The sequence below is a fragment of the Schistocerca piceifrons genome, chromosome X, assembly GCF_021461385.2.
Source record: "Schistocerca piceifrons isolate TAMUIC-IGC-003096 chromosome X, iqSchPice1.1, whole genome shotgun sequence".
Lineage (NCBI taxonomy): Eukaryota > Metazoa > Arthropoda > Insecta > Orthoptera > Acrididae > Schistocerca > Schistocerca piceifrons.
The window spans coordinates 552,253,076-552,272,467 of NC_060149.1; the positions used below are offsets into that span (position 1 = coordinate 552,253,076).

Below are 19,392 nucleotides of genomic sequence, written 5' to 3' on the forward strand. Positions count from 1 at the left end.
GAAAAAATCGTATATAGTTGGAGTTTTCTGAACAAGGATCATAAAAAGAACGCGAGAGACCGACACTAGACCTGCAATGACCGCTAGTAACTCGTTTTTTCTGTCTTGAAAAGTTTGACACTACGGTAAATACGCACGAACTCATAGGCTTATGATCGTGGCAATGACGCCATTCAATAACTCATATTTACGTGTGAACGGAGAAAGATACCACTATCATTTCAAAAACTTTTTTGTAGTATTAGCTGTATTTTTCTCGCAATGATATTTGGTCTAAAACGTATCTAATAGTAAATTACCCGCTATCAAACTTTTTCACAAGAAGATTTGTAAATCAAGTGCACATGTTTGACAAATATGCCGTCATTTCACACTGACTGTTACATATTGCGAAAAGGTAAATGTTTTATTGAGAAGATAAGATGCTACAATATCACGTATACAAAAATCAGACTTTTTAACCGCATACTTTCTTGAAATCGATTGAGAAACATTACAGAACTAAAAAAACATGCGAAACCAAAAGTAGGTGTTTTTTCTCTCGAGGAAAGTAAAGTTTTGAAGAAAAAAGTAAGTTCATAAAACGATGTGGTGTATTCTGATATAAGGTCAAGAGTTTTTACAGCATGAAAATCGGAGAACAGTGTGTATACTCTAAGACGGTGGATTGTGCCGCCTAGACGTGGCGTGGACCAGTACATCCCATCCCAACCCATTCTGGCATGCAACGTGAATGCCGCCTTAGTCCGGGTTCCCATTAGGGTCTACGGCGCGGCAAATGGTGTGGTAGCGGCAAGGTTGCCATGGAAATGCCCTCGGTGCCGTTTCGTAGCAGGCTCTGTATCGCAGTTTGCACATTCGAACCACTACCGCTACCGCTGATGCGTGCTGCACCTGCAGGGCAGCAGCGTCAATCACAGAATGCGTTGAGCGTGACGTCAGGTTACAGAACCCCTGGTCATGTAAACGTGACTCATTCTATTTCTACCAAAATGCTGTGTCGAGCAGACTTAGATTATTACCTATTCAAATTCCCGTATATCTAGTCTTAATTACATTTTACAGCTTTGTTTGCTGGGACATAATACGAGTTTATATGTTGATTACGTGATCATGACATCTTTTCTTGTTAAGATTCCTAAAATTAGAAGTTAGGTGAGAAACCACATGTATAGGTTGAAGAGAAAAGTCGGCACTCGTATGTAGGCATGCAGTTCCACATTCAGATTCAAGACAAATGTGTATCTAGCAAAATGAGAGCGGATTCTTACTGTGCAGCACATCAGAATGTATAGAGGTACATGTACCAGCCTGCACTAGCTTGCCAGTTGTCGTAGCTCAATGAGTACTCTGCTTGAACATGAAATCCACATCCACTATGGAACTAGGGTTCGAATTCTCGTCCGGTTCCTTTTTTTCTATTTTTGAGACGGCCGTTTCTTAGTTCTCGTCGTTTATAAGCAGTGTACAGCCGTAACTGGTCCTGGCAGGTTCATGTAGGGCGGCTCCCCTATGAAGTACACAGTTGATGAATACGTTGATATGGTTTTGGTGCTGGATGCACCCAATAACAAGCTGCTGCTCCTCGTGCGTATGCTGCACAGTAGCTTCAAAGGAGCCATCCTAATAAGAATGTTTATCGTCGCGTGGAGTAACACATTCAGGAAACCGCTAATCTTCGTCCGCATGTAATGGACTGAGCTCGTCCAAAGACTAGACGTGCTCCTCAGAGGACACGATTCTTGCAACCGTTCACCAATCACCCCGTCGAAGTACCTGTGATATTGTAAGGCTGTTCCAGATATCTCAAAGACTGGTTGTTGAAGTGTTGCACGATGAACTGCATCCACAGCCTTACACGTTAATTCAACACCAGCGGCAAGAAGACCATATCCGAAAAGTACAGTTTTGTGAACAGCTTTTGCACCAAGTGGAAGACAACGATCATTTTGTAAATAATGTGATATGGACTGACGAATCGAGTTTCATTCGTGAAGGTATTTTCAACTTCCACAACAGCCATTATTAGTCTGAACACAACCCACAGGTCACCGATGAACCCGACTTTCAGGTACACTTTGATATAAACCTATTTGCTGGAATCGAGGGAGTGCTGTTAGGTTCTTACCTAATGCTGGACAAGTAGAATGCGCCACTGTATCGTATGTTTCTTTGCAGTGTTTTGCCTGACGCATTAGCAAAGGTTGCGCTTGGCGTTTGGTGACGTCTATGGTTTCAGCATGATGGTGCACCGCCATAGTTTGAATTGAATGTGCGTAATGCTGTGTCAGCTACTGTGGGAGTCAGCACTGACACAAAGAAGGAAGGAGAGAAGTAGCGATGGCCGGTGGCAGGAATCCAAAATAATCTGTACATAATACTTTCAAATTAATGGGGCATTCTAGTTCTAAAAAGGAAAGAAACATAACTCCTCGTTATGAAGTGGCTTCCTATGCCTCCTACATGGAATTACTTTACCCACAATCACTACTCGCAGAACGCTGGGCGCAGGGTAAGTATTGTCTTCCTGTTACTCAGTACTGATGTTCTCGAGGTCTGCAACCAATATGGGGCCGACCAACGATGGGCAGCTGGTTAAATCAGCGTTGAAAGGGAACGCTGAACCCTGTCTTCCTGGGGGTGTGGCGCTGCCCGCTGTTTCCATTGGCGGACGGGTCAGCGCGTTCTTGATGCGTTTCGCGGCGCTGCACTGGTCGGTATGCAGTAGATGTTTTAGGACTGCACACTCCTCCCCCTCCCCCCCCCCTCAAATAAAAAATGCCGCACCGTTGTCGAGTATGGGGGTCATCTTACGACAACGGGGCAGGGGAGACAGGAAGGAGGGTAGCGTGAGGAGCTGGGAGGCGAACGGAGACACCGAACCCCAGTCCGCTCCCCATCTGTTCTACGCTCCGAGGGGAACGTCGGTCTGAAAATCCCGAAAAGACGCCCAAATTTCGAAGAATTGTTCCTCTCTCCCAGCACCTGGTGTGACCAAAAACTCTGAAAAGAATAGAAATGGTTCAAATGGCTCTGAGCACTATGGGATTTAACATCTGAGGTCATCAGTCCCCTAGACTTAGAACTACTTAAAACTAACTAACCTAAGGACATCACACACATCCATGCCCGAGGCAGGATTCGAACCTGTGACCGTAGCAGCAGCGCGGTTCCGGACTGAAGCACCTGGCGCCGCTCGGTCACAGCGGCTGGCAAAGAATAGAATTATTAGGCACAAAGCGATACTTCCAGACTTGGAATGTACCATGTGCTGTGGTGGATGTAGCAACTGGAGCAGTATTATGTGGCGCCGGCCAAGCAGAAGCTCCGTCGCGGGGCTGGGAGCGGTACGTTGAGAGCAAGAGCAGCAGCGCTTGCTTCCGTATGTGGGAGGCATGCAGTTTGTTCATCTGTTGCTTGAACGTACACATAGATCGCTCAGCGTCTCCATTCAGCCGAGAATGAAACAGAGCACTGGTAAGGTGAGTGATACCATCGGCTGTGCCATAAACTGTGGTCCGTTATTTGTGACCAACAGTTCAGGTCAACCTTACAAACAAAAAATAGATGACAAATCCTGAATGGTACTACCCAACGTAGTCGAGTTCATGGGCACCGGAAATGGATATTCGGTAAAAGAGTCCACAACAATAAGCCAAGTGTTCCGAAAGGGACCAGCAAAGTCAATATGTACTCGTTGCCATATAGCTTGGGACTGGGGCCAAACTGAGAACGTTTGGGGAGGAACCGCCCAAGTGCGACACTGTGATGTCATCTGTTCAATGTGGGCGTCGATGCCTGGCCAAGTGCAGTGTTGACGAGCTGTTTTGTGCGGACAATTCCCCAATGTCCACGGTGGAGCAGTTTCAACACATCTTTTTGCAACACTTGAGAAACAGGCAAACACGATTGCCCAGAGTCATTCTGTAATCATACTGTGCTGGACGGAGAAGTTATGTCGACGAGCATAACATCGGCGCGAAAAAGAATTCTGAATAGTTTACACGGAATGGGGCCAAACAGTATGGATGTAACACAAGAATAGGTTCAAGTCAATGTCTGCTTCTGTGGCTTGTGCAATTTTCTTATAGCGCAGTGGAAAAAGTCTGTAAAACTTCAGTGTTGTGCGCGTCAATTTGACAAGATGCGGCAGTAGCATCGAATTCAGAATCAGGACCAACAGGATGCAGAAAGTGCATTGGCCTGAATACGAATACCAAACAAATCGAATGAACCTAACCTAAAAATATTTTCAAAGTCTCGTGAACGCGGAGTTGTAAATGTCAGTGTTCTGGTGTGATACCGTAAGGTGGCAGGCAAACTACATGTACCAAGCACTCGAATGTCCTGACCGTTATATGAACTAAGTTTCGAGCAAGATTTTGTCAAATGTGGAACGTGGGTAGAGGTATTTTTCTGTTGCAAACACACAAACAGTACATGACCTGGCTTTCCACAGGTAAAGCAAGTCGCATTCCGCGAAGGGCAATTTTGTCTTTTATGTGTGGGAAAGCAGAGGGTCCTGCCAGGTTAGCCGAGAGCGCTAATGCGCTGCTTCCTGGACTCAGTTAGGTGCACCGGCCCCGGATCCAATCCGCCCGGCGGATTGACGGCGAGGGCCGGAGTGCTGGCCAACCTGAATGTGGTTTTTAGGCGGTTTTCCGAATCCTACTAGGTGAATACCAGGCTGGTCCCCACGTCCCCACTTCAGTTAAACGACTCGCAGACATTTGCACCGCCGGTCAGAGCGGCCGAGCGGTTCTAGTCACTACAGTCCGGAACCGCGCGACTGCTACGGTCGCAGGTTCGAATCCTGCCTCGGGCATGGATGTGTGTGATGTCCTTAGGTTAGTTAGGTTTAAGTAGTTCTAAGTTCTAGGGGACTGATGACCTCAGCAGTTAAGTCCCATAGTGCTCAGAGCCATTTGAACCATTTGAACATTTGCACCACGTTTGCACTATTTCATGATTTACTCTATACGCAGACAGCTGGGGTACACTGATTCCATCCCAGGGGGGTACGGAGTGGTGGCAAGAAGGGCATTTAGCCACCCTTTCAATTAACTGTGGCAAATCCGATCACAACTAGGCCGACCCTGCGAAAACGGCGGGACAAAGACACAAGCAAATGAAAGGAGAAAGAAAGGGTGGAAAAGCAGCAGGGACATGTTTTCACAGTAGACACACGCATTGATACTTTTTTACACCGTCCACGGTGTGGTGGACTGTTTATGCGTGGTGGCCGGTTGCAAGGCGTACCTGTTCGTTACTTTGCATTACACTGCAAATGAGAGCGATCTAAAAGTTTTCTGTAGCACTATCTAATGGATCTTGATGTTCAGTACCTGTTCGTTACTTTGCATTACACTGGAAATGAGAGCGATACATAAGTTTTCTGTAGCACTATCTAATGGATCTTGATGTTCAATAATTGTAACACTTGTTTAAAGTAGGATCAGAATGTTTGAGAATTTGTTCATGAATGCTACTCTCTAGTACAGTGTACTTAATGGCGTTACTAATCATGGCGTCACTATATTACTATCCACAGCTACATTGACAACAACACTTGCGTGTCAAACCCTGAAATTCTGGGACCCACTAATGGGATGTCTGATCCTTGTAATACTTATTGAGGACGGAAACTTAATCTTCAAAAACTAGCAGCTCCGGCCTACTAGTCGGGAATAACTTCCGAGCGACACGTGGCGGCTGTTGGCAAGAAACCAGAAAGTTTCACAGTACCTTGCACTTGATGTGTAGCACAATGAGCGCCGAACTGAGCGTACCACTCGTTCCATTCCTCTTGTTGTTCATTGAAAGCACAGAAGGATGGAATGCACGGAGCCGGTGCTATGGTTGGGGCTGGCTGTTGTGACGGAGTTGATGAAGTAGCAGCTTGTGCTTTAATGAGCTGCTGGACTGCCATGATCAACTCCGACATTTTGTGGTTCTGAAACTGAATAAACTGCATTAGATCGAAGCCAGCAGCAGCCGGAGGTGTAGGCGCAGGTGGTGTAGGAGGCAGGCTAGAGGCCATTTTAACGAGACGAGCGCCGCAACAAATTATAAGTAATGCAAATATACAGGTAGCGGTATCGTTGCGGCTAGTCTGCAAGAAAGAACACAACTAGTAGCAATGCTCCTCTGAAAGAAAAGGGAGAAGTATTAGTGACGCGCTGTGACGGAGCGGCGAAGAGCGAAGGCAGCGTTGGTTCTGTAATCTGCGGCGTCAGATGTGTCGACTACTGTGGGAGTCAGCAGCGAAACAAACAAAGGAGGAGAGAAGTTGCTATGGCCGGCGGCAGGAATCCAAAATGATCTGTACGTAACGCTTCCAAATTAATGCAAAACTTTGTGTAAAAAGGAAAGAAACAAAACTTCTCGTTATGAGGTGGCTTCCTGTGTTTCCTACATGCAGTTACTTTAGTCCCTATTACTCGCTGAACGCAGGGTAAGTACCGCCTTCCTATTACTCACTTGTCAGTAATGATGCTGAGCTCTGTCTTCCTTAGGGTGTGACGTTGCCCGCTCTTTCCATTGGCGCGAGTCAGTGCCTTCTTGATGCCGTTTCGCGGCCGGTGTGCAGTCGATGCCTCAGGACCGCACACGTAACTATTTAAATGGAGCATTCCCAGGGAAATGGATTGGTTGTGGAGGTTCAATATTCTGAGAGAATGGAATTATTGTACATAGCATAGTGCGCGATCTAGTGGAGCCTACCTATTGTAATTTTTTGTACCCCATTGAGTACAGACGATATTATGATATCAACTGTAACACTTCGGTGACAAAAATCATGGGATAGTGATACGCACATACACAGATGACGGTAGTACCGCGTACGCGAAGTATAAAAGGGCAGTGCCTTTATCTAGCTGTCATTTGTACTCAGGTGATTCCTGTGGAAAGGTTTCCGACGTGACTATGGCCGCAGGACGGGAATTTCCAGACTTTGACCGCGGAATGGTAGTTGGAGATACATCTACATCTACATCTACATTGATACTCCGCAAGCCACCCAACGGTGTGTGGCGGAGGGCACTTTACGTGCCACTGTCATTACCTCCCTTTCCTGTTCCAGTCGCGTATGGTTCGCGGGAAGAACGACTGTCTGAAAGCCTCCGTGCGCGCTCTAATCTCTCTAATTTTACATTCGTGATCTCCTCGGGAGGTATAAGTAGGGGGAAGCAATATATTCGATACCTCATCCAGAAACGCACCCTCTCGAAACCTGGCGAGCAAGCTACACCGCGATGCAGAGCGCCTCTCTTGCAGAGTCTGCCACTTGAGTTTATTAAACATCTCCGTAACGCTATCACGGTTACCAAATAACCCGGTAACGAAACGCGCCGCTCTTCTTTGGATCTTCTCTATCTCTTCCGTCAACCCGACCTGGTACGGATCCCACACTGATGAGCAATACTCAAGTATAGGTCGAACGAGTGTTTTGTAAGCCACCTCCTTTGTTGATGGACTACATTTTCTAAGCACTCTCCCAATGAATCTCAACCTGGTAGTCGCAAGAGACATTCCGTTTCGGAAATCGTTAGGAAATTTGATATTCCGATATCCACAGTGTAGAGAGTGTGCCGAGAATACCAAGTTTTAGTCATTATCTCTCACCACAGACAACGCAGTGGCCGACGGTCTTCACTTAACGACCAAAAGCAGAGGCGTTTGGGTAGAGTTGTCAGTGCTAATAGATAAGCAACACTGCGTAAAGTAACCGCAGAAATCAATGTGGAACGTACGTCGAATGTATCTCTTAGGCCAGTGCTGCGTAATTTGGCGTTAATGGGCTATCGCAGCAGACGACCTATGCGAGTGCCTTTGCTAAAAGCACAGCTTCTCCTGCAGCGCCTCTCTTGAGCTCGTGACCACATTGGTTGGAAACTAGGTGAACGGAAGACAGTGAGTCGCTCAGATGAGTCCAGACTTCAGTTGGTAAGAGCTGATGATAGGGTTCGGGTGTCGCACAGACGCCACAGAGCCCCGAACCCAAGTTAACAAGACACTGTGCGAGCTGGTGGTGTCTCCATAATGGTGCAGGCGGTGTTTAAATGGAATGGACTGGGTCCTTTGGTGCAACTGAACCGATCATTGATTGGAAATGGTCATGTTCGGCTTCTTGGAGACCACTTGCAGACATTCTTCCCAAACAACAATGGAATTTTTATGGAGGACAGTACGCCATGTCACCGGGCCACAATTGTTCGCTATTGGTTTGAAGAACATTCTGGGCAATTCGAGCAAATGGTTTGGCCACCCATCGAACATTTATGGGACATAATTGAGGTGTCAGTTCGTGCAGAAAATCCTACATTAACAACGCTTTTGAAATTATGGACGGTTATAAAGGCGACATGGCTCAGTATTTCTGTAGGGGTTTCCAACGACGTATTGAGTCCATGCCAAGTCGATGTGCTGCACTACACCAGGAAATAGGAGGTCCGACGTGATATTAGAAGGTATCCTATGACTTTTGTCAGCTCAGTGTATGTTATAGAGGCTTTATTTGTGCCATGGACAAAGCAAAGTGGTCATTTATGTCCGTAAGACGTTCATGTTATGTCTTAATGTTTAAATAAAGGTAAGAGTAACATAAAGATGTATACAAGATACAGCATATGGCGGTGTGAATTGGATACAATTTTTTTTGTTTCACTGGAAAAAAAAGTTTGGGACGAACGTGACTCGTACATCGACGAATGTGTATATCCATTCCCTATGGTATTGCGTCGTCTCAGTGAGCTAATAAGATAGCTCTGGCACAACGCTGAGTTCATGCTACGTGTTGTTGGCCATGCTGCACGCACTCTGTTGCCGGGACCTCGTTTTTCAAATCGCATTTACTTTAAATCTGTTAGTAGGACTAGGTTTTGCCAGATATACTTTTGTCTTCAGTTGGAATGAGGACTCACATGTCGACCTCCAAGTGCGGCATTGTTTCTTACCCTGTACAAGAAATACCCAAATGTGCAATTAAATATTTCTTTATTTGGCAGTATAACTTCACTCCATTAAAATTATCATGTCATGTATTGCTTCTTTGCTAACAAAAGACAACTCTCTCTTCTAACATAATGTTCTCTGTCGCATATTGAAAGAATCATAACGTTGGGTTCAATATCTTACAAAGTTAAAAGGGTTCAAATCTCATTTGAAAATAGCTATTTTCTCGTACAACAATCTTATATTTAAACTTACAACATTCCTGAAACCAAGTCAGAATTTCTTCAGCACGTCATAGCATCCCAAGTTTCTCAATTCAGTCTCAATTGCCGTAAGTGATCGAGTAGTTCTTTTTAAAAAAAAAATATTATTTTAGCAGTCAATCTGAAACTATAGTAACCAAATTTATTCATAAAACAAAATGTAATACACAAGTACCATGAGTTACAGTTTTAGGATCTTCTCATGGGGTCACGCATTAATTTCAGGTAGACCTCTAATATATGCGACCTCATAAATGAGTTAGTATTTATCCATGACAATAAGGTTATACAGTCTACGATGCTAATAAAATCTTCTACGATGAACAACATACTTTGTCGCTTAAGTGACGTTTATTGAGGAATGCATTAGCATTATGACTGTTGGACTCACTGTTCCATGTTATTACGAATAAGACATTTCACACTAGAACGTCGTTCTTGCAGTAAAGCTTGAACACATGATAGCACCGTTCCCTAGGTGAGCCATCTGTATGCACAGATACGTTCTACAAAATGACGATCGCTAGCCACGTTCCAGTATAACTACGGGTTTTAGTACCATGAGTCTCTGAGGAGATGATCCACCTGCATTCGATGAAGCTCTTTTCATTTAAGCAGAGAGACTACATCTTTAACGGGATGGAAACTTTCAAGGAATGAAAGGGATTCGGAAGAAATTGGCTGTGGCCTATAGTAAGGGAAAAACCCTGGCATTTGTCTAAGTAAAAAGTGGGAAACCATAGAAAACCATTTTCAAGATTTCCAGCGGATGGATTCGAACCCCCTCTCCTCCACAATTCAGGCATTGCTAGCTCAGCACGCCATGGCCCAGAGCTACCCCAGTTGGTGGAGAATTTACGAAAACTGGTTGTTGTACATTCTTTTCAAACAGAACAAAATGCATCACAACAAAAGACGGAATTCTCGTGTTTGATGTTTTCATTCTAATTGTGAATGTTTCGTCATTTGGTAGTGCATTAATGCAAGCATATTTTAAGATTTAGTTATGCAGGGAATTCGTGGCTTCAGTTATTATAGTATTCCAAAAGCGTAAATAGATTTTGGACGAATGGGGGGGGGGGGGGGGGGTGGCGGGACGAAGGTGCAGTCGGCTCGGTCGAATTCAAGTTGTAAGCTGAAAAAAATTATCTTAGAAACGAACGATCTACGCATCGAATGTGCTGTCATCACATACTCTTTCAACTCTCCACAAACCCCTCCACATCGTTCCACATCCCAACGGGTTATCATAATTGAGTACCGCCTGGGTGACCAGACTGGCCTATATTTTGTCATTTGGGTTGATAATGACGGATTTTGAGTAATTTTGTAGAAAATGCAACCACCGTCGTTTGGACGATATTTTTGTTGATCAACGCGGGTTTTGGACGACACAGGCAAATCCAAGTGTATTTTTATGCACTGACTGTTATTGAATGTTATTTGTAATTCTATGTACCGCTTCGCTGCCTTGTGAAATACTGAAGAACTGCAACCCCAATGTTCTACCAGTCTCCAAACAACGATTCCAATCCTAACATTAAACTGCTGTAGATAGTTTACAGTTTTAAACATGCCTGTCTCTTAGCCACCATATATAAGTTTCAGCATGGGAATCACACAGCCAGCCGGTTGCAAATAACTGTTACAGTGACCTAGGTTTTGACACCACTAAGGATGTCTTCATCAGAATAAAATTTTAAGAAACCCTATAAAATAATACATAGAAAATTAAGTTTGACAAAATTATTAACCAACATGACAACTGTCGTGGCATACAAAGGTTACTTATGTAAAATTACATTGCGAGAAAGCAGTGGTCTAAGTTTCGAGCAGATATGCTCCATTCAAGAATCAAAATGAAATACGTTCAAGTCTTTGGCACGTATGCCTTGATAGCAACAACATCAGACTGAGCAGTTCAATGGCTTACATTGATGCCATGAAGGCAATAAAAATTGCGCCTCCTATCGGGCGCGGACAGTGACATGTGCCAATTTGAGACATTATAACAGAAATAACTGAATTACACAACGCTTAATTATAAAAACAAAATACAAAGGAAGTGAGCTTAATGTACTGGTGAAAATACAGAAAAGTCGAGCAAATGATGTGCAACAGAGCCATCTATTAGGCTGTCCAGAAATTACCACTTCGTAAAACACAGGATATTAAGGAATATTTATACAAACGGCTGCACAATCCTGAAAATATCTACATGAAGGCAACTTTAGTACCGTACATCCATGAGATTCGAAGAAAAAGATGTTTCGGAACTAGAGGAAGGGAAACATAGTAAAAAAAATTAAGGAATCAAAATTCCACGAGTAGCGGATTAAAGCCACTGAAAAGATTTCTGTTACGTAATTGTAACCGTTCATTGAGGATGAAGCCATCGCACTTACAAGGGAACCTCCCCATCGCACCCCCCTCAGATTTAGTTATAAGTTGGCACAGTGGATAGGCCTTGAAAAACTGAACACAGATCAATCGAGAAAACAGGAAGAAGTTGTGTGGAACTATGAAAAAAATAAGCAAAATATACAAACTGAGTAGTCCATGCGGAAGATATGTCACATCAAGGATGCTGTGAGCTCAGGAGTGCCGTGGTCCCGTCGTTAGCGTGAGCAGCTGCGGAACGAGAGGTTCTTGGTTCAAGTCTTCCCTCGAGTGAAAAGTTTATTTTCGCAAAGTTTTGTTCTGTCCGTTCGTTCATTGACGTCTCTGTTCACTGTAATAAGTTTAGTGTCTGTGTTTTGCGACCGCACCACAAAACGGTGCGATTAGTAGACGAAAGGACGTGCCTCTCCAATGGGAGCCGAAAACATTTGATCGCAAGGTCATAGGTCAACCGATTCTTCCACAGGAAAACACGTCTGTTATATTCTATACGACATTGGTGACGGCATGTGCGTCACATTTCAGGAATATGTTGTCGACCCACCTAACTTGTACATTTGGCGAATGGGTAAAAAGATTCTTCTACCTTGCCTGACTTAGGTTTTCTTGTGGATGTGATAATCACTCACAAAAAAGTTATGAAAACATAAGAGTTTGTCACATAAACTACAACAAATGAATGCAAGTTTCACAGTAGCATAGTTTTCCCTGTGCTCTGTCATAACATATGTTTTTAACGTTTTCAAATTTTTCCGTGTGTAGACCGTCAAATCCTGCATATGTCCAAGCAAATCTGAACATGTGCTCAAAATAAAAATTTTAATATTTCACTCGAGGGCAGACTCGAACATAGGACATCATGTTCAACAGCTGCTCACGCTAACCACGGGACCACGGCGCTCCTAAGTTTGCATTCTCATTGATGTTGCTTATCTTCAACATGGACTACTCAGTTTGTATATTTTGCTTATTTTTTCATAGTTCCACACAACTTCTTTCTGTTTTCTTGATTGATCTGTGGTCAGTTTTTCAAGGCCTATCCACTGTGCCAACTTATAACTAAATCTGAGGGGGGTGCGATGAGGAGGTTCCCTTGTTAGAAATATACTTGAAAATCTCCAGCTCTTCGAGTACGTCGAGCCTACGACCTTTCTTTTCCCTATGCATAATGGAAATTTCATCAACACTTTTCGGTTTGCGACCAGAAATTAAAAGATAATATTCAAAAATGGAATTATGTGCATTAATCCCTATTTTTCCCAATAAATATTCCTTGTACTTCTCACTGAAAGAGCTTCCAGTTTGTACTATATAATAAACGGGACACGTATCATATGTGATTTTATTAACTCCTGAATTGTGTATAAGAGCAACTGTGGTCTTGAGATTGTGAATAAGATTTTTTTGCGTTATTGTCAGAGGGAAAGGTAACTTTCCATCCATATTTTTTAACTAGAAGACGACGAATTCTATAGGAAATAGGGCCCAAAAATGGAACAGAAAGAACTTTCTGTAGCTACTTGTTATTGTCAGAAACAGCACTGATGCCTAAAGTACCGTAGTCACTTCAGCGTCTGTTTTGACTTTGAAGATCTTTTCAATTAACGAGGGATCATAGCCATTATTAACTGCAATAGCTTTTTTAATAAATTCAGCTCTTCATTAAGCTTGTCAGGTGAAAAACTTATAGAACCTGCATGATGAATAGCTGAATGTAAAAATGCTTTTTTATAGGATTGAGGATGCAGTAAACTACTGGGCACAATCTGATTAGTATTAGTGGCTTTTCAAAAACTACCGAAAGAAAGTCTGTCGTTGTCAATAGCTGTACAAATGTCCAAGTAATCAAGCTGACCATCGTTATTTTCTAATTCACAAGTGAAGCTGATTTTTTTCATGAAGACTACTAAAAATTTCAAACAGCTGTTCATTTCATTCCAGGGAACCGCTGTATATGATCAAAATGTCTTCTACGTACCGAGAATACGACAAAATACGCAGATCAGCAGCTGAAAAACTATTGTAGGATTTTTCTTCCAGCGAATTAATGAAAATATCGGCCAAGGTGCCTGCCAGTAGATTACCCATTGTTAGGCCCTCAGGGTGATGGTATAGTTTGCCATTGAAAACAAAATAGTTGTATTTTACCACTATTCTTAGCAAACGAATTAGGTCAGTTATCTCCTCATCAGAAATATCTTTTTTAAAAGTACGTAGATTTTTTTGAATGATGTCAACAGGTGTCAGAACAGGTACATTTGTATATAGGTTTGTAATATCTAGTGAAAACAATTTAGTATCTTGAACAAACTGCGGATTTGATTTTACTGCCTAGATTTTGACTGTTGACGACAGAATAATTATTTCGAAAAGCAAGAGACTTTTTCAATTTTTTTTTTCATGAAGAAACCTTGCTAACTTACGATATGCACTGTTCATACTCTGTATGATCAGACATATTGGTGGTAAATTTTATGTGCTTCAAACTTGGAATGCAATTTTGAGGCGTGTGGATTCATATTAATAAACTGTTTCTTATGAAGCCATATCCCATTTCCCCAAACCCACTCCCCCCCTCCCAACCGACTTCTAGAATCGCCCCTGGTTATAACTATAATATTCAAATTCATCTACACAATCTCTGTAAGTATCTTTAATATAATCAACCACATTATTATGTTTTATATTTCTGAAATGTTCTACAATTAAAGATGATTTGAAATAATATTTGAGAATGTTACACTGAATTGTTTCTCTTGTACATGGTATGTATTCAGAGTTGCAAATTTGGCTTACCATCAGCTGTATAATGGAACAGCGACTATGAAAACTTGTACTGCACTGGAACTCGAACCCAGATTTCCTGCTTATCGCGAGCAGTGCCTTACCATTAGGTTACCTGTCCATGACTTGCATGGTTGATGACATATGATTTGAGTCAGGCTGTGGTCGTGCTCAGATAGCCAAATGGTAAGGCACTGCTCGCAATAATCGGAAAATTTGGGGTTGAGTCTGGGTCCGGCACAAATTTTGACTTTTACCATTCCAGTATACAACTGATGGTAACCCATATTCGCAACTGCGAATGCGTGTAATGTATTTCATAATAGTTGTAAATACTGCAGTGCATGTTTCTTCGGCCATGCATGCATGTCTAAAGGAACATTACATCGTAATAAAGAATAATACATACACTTTAATATCGTATGTTTCTCTTGTGGTTCATTATTTCTCTCACCAAAACTATTTTTATCAAATTTCAATTCATCCCATACATTACTCATATTCGATGTCCTAGAAAAATTGTCAATTGTTTATCTTAATGTATTAGAAAAAATTTTTATCAGGGAAAATATTTTTTTTATTTTTCTATAACGAATAAATTTAGATTTATATATTAAATATTTTTTCTATAAGAATGGAGTCCCCACTTATGCTCTAATGTAAACAATAATAAATTCTTTAAGAAACTTAACGACATAAAAATAGATGATTTGTATAACTTTACTGGATGTCGTTATTAGAAGACTAAATATGGAAAAAAATTGGTTATAACAAAATAACGTGTTTAAAACTATTTTTCCAAACAAATATCGAAAACTAGTAAGGAGATGGATTTTCAGTTTTTTAATATGAAAATATTAAACTGAGATATAAAGGAAGGGAAAACAAACAAGTAGATTATAATGAATAACATGACAAAATTTTTAAACTAAATATGAGGAAATGATTTGAAACTTTTATATCTACATTTTATGCTTGAAAATTAACGATGTTTTTCTTTGAAATTTATAAAAAGGCTTTGAACAAAGGATGTGACTGTTCAAAATCATTGGTAAAAATGCTCAAAAAGTGATGATAATGTTTGAGGAAAACACAAAAGACGTTGAAATGACTGAAAAGATGACGATCGTTTCTTGTGTTTTGATTTAATTTTTTTATTATTAAAATCTGACTTTTTGATGAATGGTGTGTACTGCTTGAAATTTCGTGATTTTTTAATTGTGGTCCCTTGATTTCTTTGTAAAAGTTACATTTTGCATAATATATCTACTCTTAACAACACTGAAATCATTGTAGACAAAAATATTTTTACATAGTGCACTTAAATGTGAATTGTTTTATGGACACAATAGATATAAAATTGTCCATGTTTTTAGTTAACAAGTATGTCGGAGGAAATTAGCTTCATAGTCTCCTTTCAGTTTAAATGAAATGAATGAATGCCATTCTTTTCCTTTGACAAACAAAGATCTACATTACAATTTTCACATTTTTACTCCACGACATCCCTTGCATTATGGAAATTTGCACATAGTAGGCACTGCACCATTTTCGTGAAGAGGCAAGTGTTTTGCTTCATCATACTGAATCTTTACAGGAGGCCTAGTTTCTCCTCGTTGCCTTTGAAGAGGAGTATCTGAAGGTGTGGCAGATGCCCGCAGTTCTCCCCCTTTTATTGTTATTATTATTATACTTATCGTTATTGGAGATATCCTTCCCACTTAACACCAGAACATCAGTCACATTCATCCTGATATTTAGCAGATATACATATTATTTTCTTCATTTTTGTGATCAATTACTTTGGCACTTGTCCTGTATTCCCGTCAACTCTGTACCACAGCAAAATCAACATCATGGAAAATTACTCTCTCTCTCTCCATTTCTTGGATTTTATAAAAATTTTGTAATATGACAGCAACACGTCAAAAAGATCAACTACACCTATGCTAGGGTCGTAGAGTTTTACAGTCTTGGTTCGACAAGTAGTATCATTTATTTGTTTCCTTGTATCAGCGTTCATCTTCAGTTTCTCCTTTACCAAAAAACTTAAATCTACTACAACTGTTTTGTTGTCAACCCATTTTATCAGTGTTATGTCATCTGTCATTCAATTATTTTGTGAAAATCCTCTTCCCTTCTACAGTGCCTTCTTGTCTTTCATTGGATGAGGATTAGCAGACTGGATGGCCCTGATAATTACAGCATTACACGTTTTCTTATTTTGGTACTTTGAAAAATCTTGTATGAGGAATTTATTGGAATACCTACTGTAGCAAGTAAATTGATGTAGACTGTTTATTTTACAGGTGACATGGAGATGGTTTTATCCATGTGTTGTTCACTAGGAGAAAGCTGGGCTGGAAACTCATTTCTCTGCAGTGAATATCCCAGTCCTGTTGCTGGAATACCAAGAGAGCAGCAGAGTGTTTGTTTATCAGCCATTGAAATTTGTTGTACTCGAACTAAAAGGTAATGTGCATAACATGGATTCCTTCATTGTTCATCATTTGTTTCAGATGATTGTTTTGAATACCTAAGTCACTCTCTGACTGCATCAAATTGTTCAAAAAGAAGAAAAAATGAAACGAGCACCAATGTGCTATTGTCTAACAGAGCTGTTGTTCTCTAAATCTTCATTCATACACTGCATAGCACTGTGATTTTCATCGCAAATGTTATTTCCCATTGTATCATGTATTACGGTTTCATCTCATACCATTCATGTCTGGAGTGTACAAAGAATGACTACTTAAATGCACCTAGGCATACTGCTGTTAGTATGATCTTGTCTTTACTGGTAATAGAGTGATGTCTATGGGGCTGTAGTAAATTTGTAGTTTTCTCATTTAATACTGCTTCTTGAAACTAAGTAGGGTTTTGTAGGATGGCTGACAGCTATCTTCAGGCATCTAACAGTTCAGTTTTTTCAACATTTCCATGATGCTCTTACATAAATCAAATGACACTGAGACTATTCATGCTGCTTATCTTTGTTTACATTTAGTATCCCCTGTTAATCTTATTTGGTACGGTGCTCACACACTTGAGCAATATTCTAGGTGTGTTGTGCGGGTGTTCCGTAAGCATTTCATTTCTAGACTGAGTGTGTTTTCCCAGTACTTTATAAATGAACCGAAGTCTACCACATGTCTTACCGAGGACTGATCATTCCATCCTGTATTCCCGCAAACTGCTACATCCAGGTAGTTATATGAGTTGACAGATGCTAATTGTGAATCATTGCTATTGTTGCCATACTATGTTTCTGAGTTTTGTGAAGTGTACAGTTTCATAATTCTGAACATTTAAAGCAAGCTGCCAATCTTCACGCCAATTTTAAATCACATCAACATCTGATTTAAAACTTGTGCAATTGTATTGAGGTGTAGTATCATTATAGACTAATACATCATCAGCTAAATGTCTTAATTTGCTATTAGTATACCACACCAGGTTATTAATACACTTGATTAATTACATTACTTGTACAGCAAGACTCCCAAAACACTACCCTGCGATACAGCTGAAGTTACTTCTACATCTGCTGATACCTTTCTATCCAAGATAACATGCTACATCCTCCCTATCAATAAATCCTCAGTCCACTCACACCTTTCGTTTGATATCTCACATGGTGGTACTTTCGTTAAAAAAAACATTTGTATTGTACTGAGCCAAATGCTTTTTGGAAATGAACAAATACTGCATCTATCTAATTGCCTTATTCAGTCACTTTCAAGGTGTCTTATGAGAAACATTGGGTCTCTCATTACTGATGTTCTTGGAATCCATGCTGATTGGCATTCTGTTAAAGATACCTCAATATGTTTGAACTTGTTAAAGGTACCTCAATATATTCGAACTCTGAACGTGTTCCAATATTCTACAACTGATAGATGTCAATGATATTGGACAGTAGTTTTGTGGATTACATCTGATATCCTGCTTGTAGATGGGTGTAACCTGTGTCGTATTGCAGTCACTGGGCATAGTTTATTTTTTGAAGGCTCTGTGGTAGGCCTATACTAAGAGAGGGTCAGACTCAGTCTCTACAGAATCTGACTGGCATTCCTATCACTCATCTTCACTGGTGCAAGACTTATACTGGGGCAGTACTCTTGGCTCTACCTTTGTGAAGGTAAATTTGAAAATGGAGTTCAGTGGTTCTGCTTTTGCTTTGTAAGTGTGCAGACACTAACTTTGTTGCTACTAACAGCCTGCACATAAGCCCAGAATTTATTTGGGTTTCATGAGCTTTCAATAAGATACGTCTGATAGTCACTGTAGGCTTCAAACATTACTCTATTGACATCCATACATATTTCATTTGTCATATATCCTCAGTTTCATTATGATTTGTATTAAACCTATTGTGCAGTTGTTGTTAGCGTAGAAGTTTTTCACAGAGACTTTACACCAAGGAGAGTCCCTCCTGATCTGAACTGTACTATGTAATCTTACCCATGTACACACCACTATTAAAATTCTCTGTCTCTGCACAAGTTTTGAAAGCTTTCAGAGGCATTAGAAAAAAGAAACTTTTTACTTATCTTCATTTCCTCTTGTTGTTGGCGCAGTCCTTGAGTCTAGGGGTACATCCATGCAGCTGAAATTTTGACTTATAGGGTTCCAGATGGCTAAATAACTGATGAAGTACTATCTGTTGCTATGATTTTCTTTTATTTTATCCCATTCTTCTATGTCACATCAACTTCATGATTTTCACTTCAGAATGCAAATTACATTGTTGTTGACAAGATTAGAAACATGCATTTCCATCAGAGGCATGCCCACTACTACTTACATTCTGCAGTACTAACTGTATTCCAAAGACTTTACAAAGCGAAATGAGTTTACATACTTTCTTGACAACACAGGAATCATCATCAAGATATAACATTACTTTATAAATGAATCCAGAAATAAATTTAATAATTAGCATTAGATTGTGTAATTAATAATATGAATTTTAAGTATGCCAGATATT

General features: G+C 40.8%; 1 protein-coding gene across 4 annotated transcripts in view; it reads left to right on the plus strand.

Moving 5' to 3' along the window:
- Positions 1–19,392, plus strand: part of LOC124722859 (fibulin-1-like) — a 649,840-nt gene that overhangs the window by 140,891 nt on the left and 489,557 nt on the right. For 3 of the 4 annotated variants that reach the window (XM_047247986.1, XM_047247989.1, XM_047247988.1), the window contains one exon: positions 16,712–16,874. In XM_047247986.1, the coding sequence (XP_047103942.1) occupies positions 16,712–16,874 (163 nt within the window). Of the gene's footprint in view, positions 1–16,710; positions 16,875–19,392 lie in introns of all 4 variants that reach the window. The other variant, XM_047247987.1, reaches the window with a different exon arrangement.